The 6000-nt window shown below is 29.8% G+C and overlaps 1 protein-coding gene across 1 annotated transcript in view; it reads left to right on the top strand.

Annotated features, from left to right (window-relative positions):
• The first annotated feature begins 352 nt into the window (after positions 1–352).
• LOC113378808 overlaps positions 353–6000 on the top strand; it is a 399676-nt gene continuing 394028 nt past the window's right edge. Inside the window, exon 1 of the mRNA XM_026619414.1 lies at positions 353–550. Within this exon, the coding sequence (XP_026475199.1) occupies positions 529–550 (22 nt within the window). The 5' untranslated portion in view covers positions 353–528. The remainder of the gene's footprint in view (positions 551–6000) is intronic.

The raw sequence follows: 6000 nt of genomic DNA, 5'->3' as shown, positions 1-6000 counted from the left end.
AAGGCGTCATTGACCGTATAATACATTTTGTAGTAATTTTTTATACTTTTGATACAATGCTAAAATATAAGGAAGATATCATTGCGCAATATATTCAACTTGGCATAGATGGTGTCATTTTTGACAGAAATCTTTTGCTTGTGATCCATGAATTGTACCCTATGGCATCATCATACATTGGATTTGTTATCCAATATGGCAACTCCTTGGTAAGAACTAAAGATATTTGAAAACATTGCAAATTCAGTAATCGAGATGCACTCGAGGTGTGCAGTTTGTGGCGTCGTCCGGCCGGTGTTTGTTTTGATTTTGTCGTGTGACCTTTTGTCCAAATTGTGTGCTGTTTGTCGTGTGTCGATGATCGACAACCGTGTGTGATATTATTAGTATTTACAAATAAAATGGTAAGAAAACGATTATATTCAGTACTGCTTACAATATATTATGGTGTGTTGTATTTTGTTGCCGACGTTAGTTCAGATTTGATAAGTGCTTTTTGTCCAGATCGTCGGACTTGTGTCGCGCGTGATGTTATCAAAAAGATTTGCAGGTAAAATGGTAAATAAACGGTTATTATTCATTCCTTATTGCAATTTATTGTCAGGATTGCATTTCGTTGCAAAAATCACCATTGTGCCGCCATTGTTATTGATGCGTTACTTGCTGTGTGAGTGAGTATATGTGAGACTGTGTGTATGGGCACGTGAGCCAAAATTGGACCTTTTGTCGGTCTTTACTCCGAATCGATTCCAACAATTCAAAAGTCATTTGATGAAACACGATAAGGCCTAATTGATTAGTTCACGAGACTTTTTTTAGAATTGAAAATTCTTTACAAACAATTCTTTTTTAGAAGATGAAAAATGCAAAATTTTGCATCAATATTTTTGACAAAAATATGAACCTGTCTTGAAAATTTAAAAACCATTATTAAAACAACAGTCGGGAATCGTGCTGATTGGTTTTTGGTGAATATCGGCCGTACTATTTCTTCGAAATTAATGTTTTTTTTACGGTTTTGATGAAAATTTGCACGACGATAGATTGTACGGTTTAAACAAACACTCTGCAATATTATAGTCCTACAAGAATTGAATTTGAATTTAAAAAAATCACAGATGTTTTGAATAGGACATATACTGTTGTTGCCAAATCCACTCAATTCTTATTGACTAATGCGATTATTTACATATTTCTAGTAGTTTATGCTATTTGCGAGGTATAAGTATCAAACGGCCAATTACAGCTAATTGAGGTTACATCAAGATTTCTTTATTAAATTTATTAAATATATTCAAGATTGTCTATATCATTAATTCTGCATTTTTATAGTATTCAATAAATAAAAATTTGGGCACTCTTATTCGGTTTTTCATACTAAACTCCAGATATTTTATATAAGGAGCATCAAGCGTTAACACGGTACTCTGGGAACGCGGTTCCCATACTACGCGAAGCTGAAATTCCGACAGCCCTCCGATAACACAGACCACCTATAATACGGTTTTCGTTCAGCAGTCCATAATATTTTTGTGCGCAATCTATGAATGACTCTAGTAACTAATATTAGTGTAAGTTTTGTTATCGTCAGTTTTGCCTTTCACTGTATGTTTATACATATGGCAGGTTATGTCATAGTTGTGTACGATATCGGGTTTGATGGTGACAGAGATTTAACGTTAGTCTTACAAAAAATGGCTTGAATATTTCTTTGATTGGACACGGATTAAACTAAAACTCTTTCTTTTTTATCTTTATCTTATTTAAGCTATTCAATTCAATCAGATTAATTCATGTTTTTTAACATATCATTATATGAATTATTTAATTCGATAAAAAACAATTTACAATTTATAATTTATACTACTTATTGGTCTCCATATATTGCGATACAAATTCTGCGATTTTTATTAATTCGGTGTTTGTCATAGCGCGGTTTCCATATAAGGCGATAGCAAGTTTCTATAGAACAACGCGCTACGAATTAGCCTGGATTGTATTTAAATTCTAGTTTTTCATATTGCATGGTACGGTGGGTTTTAGTATTTCATAATTAAAAAAACTCTTTTTGAAAACCAACAAACACTAATTAAATAATATATATATATATATATATATATATACAGGTAAATGTGTGTGTACCCAAAATTAGAATGAAATATTAAATATAAAGTTTCATCGCCCATTACGTTAAGCTTTGCCGAGCTTAACATACGGCATCGGTCAGCGAAAACCTTGAATCGACTTCAAAGCGTCTGCAAGTCGTATTATAAATTCTCAATTCCAGCAACCCTCTTCTGATAATATTCGTTTTTTACGGTTTGCTACAACGAAAGGGCTTGCAAAAGGTTCAAGCAGATATAGATTTCAGAATAAAGTGATCATAGAAATAAAACGCATTGAGAATTCAAAACCATATCTTACCAGTATAAAGGCGAAAGTCATTAATTTTGCTTTTAAAGATTTTGATAGTCAAATCCGATCTTAAATATTATTACGGATTTCAAAATTCATATTGTAATTAATTAATCACAATATGAATCTTCTGACTACAACCACATAGCATTTTGATAGTTCTTAGTACAACTTTATATGGAATATGCTACGTAACCATAGATAAAGTTTAAATGTACGTAACATTGGTCTGCTTTACGGCAGAATTGGCCCATTAATCTATTTTTTTACTTTATTATTACTAATATTATAGTCAAAAAATTTAAGATAATATTTTCAAAATCGTAAGGTATAAATTCGAATTTAAGAAATTGCACATAAAAAACGATCGAAGATCTGAGAGTAATTTCTAGATTCACTGAAAAAAGAACTAATTAGAAATTAGTCTGCCTAAATATAATTTGGTCTATATTAAATATTTGTGTTCAGAAGTTTAATTTAATAAAATAGACAGATTTAAAATATTTTTGAGTTTTCACTTTTCTGCATAAGTTTATCGTCATGCTTTTTAAGATGAACTATAATATTATAGATCAACGGTTTTGTGTAATGATGCCAACTTTTACCAGCCTTATATCAAGCATCGGTAATGTCTATTTTTATGTAAAAATATATATTGAAGAACCAATTCTGCCGTAAAATAGACCAATGTTATGGCGAGGCTGTGTTACGTAGCGTGTTGCATATAAAATTGTACTAAAAACTGTCAATATGCTATGTGTTTGCTGTGCATTTAGGTGTTGTACACATAAAATGTAACTTCACTCATATGTTATTATGCCACATCATAAGATAATTTTTTTTTGCGTTTGTGCATTTTCTATGTGAGTTTTGCTATCTAAAACGTCTGAGCAACCAAATAGCATTTTAACAGTATTGTGTTACTTTATATGAAAAACGCTATGTAACAAAGCGTTGCCATAACATTGGTCTATTTTACGGCAGAATCGGACTATGAATATACGTTTCTACTCGTTATAAAATAAAAATATCTTAACCTACGAACCTATTTTTGACAGGGCATTGTATTATATAATATGTGTGTGTGTATGTGTGTATGTATGTATGTATGTATGTATTTACATCGGAGTGAGTAATGTGAAATAAACATTAAGAATACAGAATATTTCATATATCAGTATTCTCTGTTTGTAGAAGGCAATTGAATCGTTGCATACTCTGTTATAATTGAATACAGTATTTACTATTAATAATGGCAGACGAGAGACCGTTAAATATTTCCGCTTTGGCGACTACGCAAGGAATTATTTCCGTGTGTGCGTCCAGAGGGGTGGTGGCTCTCATTCAACGTCACCAAATATTTTTCTACTTAGATTATATATATATATATATATATATATATATAATGTATTTTCTTTCACTTTTATTTCCCTTTTCATCATCGCCCTCATTCTCAAATAAAGAGGAAGTTCGTCTTAGAGATTACTGACGCACTTTAGCACGGGTCAAGCGAAATATATTATTCTTGTTATCTGGATAACCGTGCTTTGGAAGACTTAGTTTTGAAAGTTTTACACGTCTTAATAGTCTTTCTCTGGTAAATAATTTTATTTGATATAATTTATGATGCACTACTAACAAGTTGCTTGTAAAATTTTTTTTTGTTCCATTTACATATGTACATAATATATGAAATATTAAATATTGTAACAGCATGATAAGCAGATGAAATTATATAATTCGTTTAATAAAAACGCAATGAGTTCAAAATTGCATAAACATAATTTTTTAAACTTATGCATGTCGCATTTTGCTTTGCTTTACTACATTATATTTAATTATACAATTTTTTTTTACTATAGTTAAATAGCAATCAGAAAAAAAAATTTATAAGCTACAATTATTTAACAATACAAAAAATATTTCTACTTTTTGAAAAAATGATTTAAAATTTTGTTTCATATGTCAAAAATTCATTTGTTTGGCATTGGATATGGAATATTTAGCAAGTTGATCTTAGATTGAAGAGTGCTCATATGATCTAGATTTTACAAATTAATTCATCTACGATTTGAACTTAAACAATAATGTTTATTAAATTATTAGTAAGAAAAATGTACTTTAGAAATTATAATTGCCAACAAGCAACTAATATATCGTATGCGATTATGAAAATTATAGACTAAATTATTGAAGAAATTATGTTGTGTGATAATAATAATAAAAAATATAAATTAGTAATGTATTTAATAACTGTTTTTAAACAAAGTTAAGAAAAAATTATTATTTAGAATAATTAAAGGAATTGTTAATCTGTAGATATATTCTTCAGTACGCTGTAAAGAATGCAATACCACATATCAAACAAGCAACTATCGGACTACGTTCAGTAAAACTCTCAACTAATTTACCATTGTAGAAATGTGTTTTTCAAAAGTTTGTCGCATGGTCCGTTTTATCAACTAGGTCCAATGTCTTATTTTTAATTTCAATGTCATTTTACGAAATAATAGCTAGATTATTTAACCAATGCAACATACAAATTTTATGGGCACATTTTTTTTTACAAAGATCACACTGTACATAACCTTGAGCTGGTCTTTGTCAGAAATATTAATCAGTAAAGTTAAAATAACTATTTATTTAATTTACCTTTTACAAAAATGTTTCTATAACACTATTAACTTTTTTATTTACTATTTTTTATTGTTCACACTTTTGCCAGGGTAAAGATTTAATTGTTTTTTTTTTTTAAACCAACCAGGTGTAAGCTTTTATGGAAGTTATATTAAAAATACTATTGAATTTTACTTAAAATTAGCAATGCATCTTATAAAACAATTAAATAACGTATACTTAAAATTTTATCGAGGTCTCTGCAGTCCTCACAACAACAAAAAACTAACAACGAAAGAAAATACTTTTATTATGGATTTTCAAACATTGCCATTTATCTCCCGATATCAACATTAGAATCAAGGTGATGACTGGTTGTACAACTTTATTCCTCTACTTTTAAACAATACATAAACGAATTTATCAACCAACTAAATGTGAGAAGTTGCATAGTTAATGACTAGTTTTACAATAAATCACAAATTTAAATTTATCCAATGAGTTAAAGCTTTCGAGAATTGATATAAAGCAGTAGTGCATTTTTTTAATAGCGTTTACTGATTTATTTCCTATTGAGCAGTAACATTCGACAGAATTATCTTTGATGCAAAAAATCCAAGTAGGTACGCATGTTTTCATATTTGTATTGAGATGTTTTCTTTTGCTCATTTCCATATTTATCCAAACGCATATAGAGAAATATGGGATATCTACATATATTTGAAATAGAGAAAATCCAATAAAATATAATAGTTTTTCCTGGACATCGTATCCGATCACGCGATATCCCTTGCGGTCCGCTCGAATCCCTTTGCCGGGCGCGGGAGTCGGGCGACTCGATGCGAATTGTTAGGGGACCCGTTCAGTCGTGAACGGTTTTTATTAATAGTACTGCAAGACGTATAATAACCAGGGAGCTTACAAATTCTAGCAAATAATATACTAGAAATTTGCAAAAATTAAAATTTA

This window comes from Ctenocephalides felis, unplaced genomic scaffold (assembly GCF_003426905.1).
Source record: "Ctenocephalides felis isolate EL2017-DRISC unplaced genomic scaffold, ASM342690v1 CF-g0.4_SCAFFOLD_01886, whole genome shotgun sequence".
Lineage (NCBI taxonomy): Eukaryota > Metazoa > Arthropoda > Insecta > Siphonaptera > Pulicidae > Ctenocephalides > Ctenocephalides felis.
Note: the sequence above shows the minus strand (reverse complement) of the source record. Positions and strands in the feature narration are given on the sequence as shown.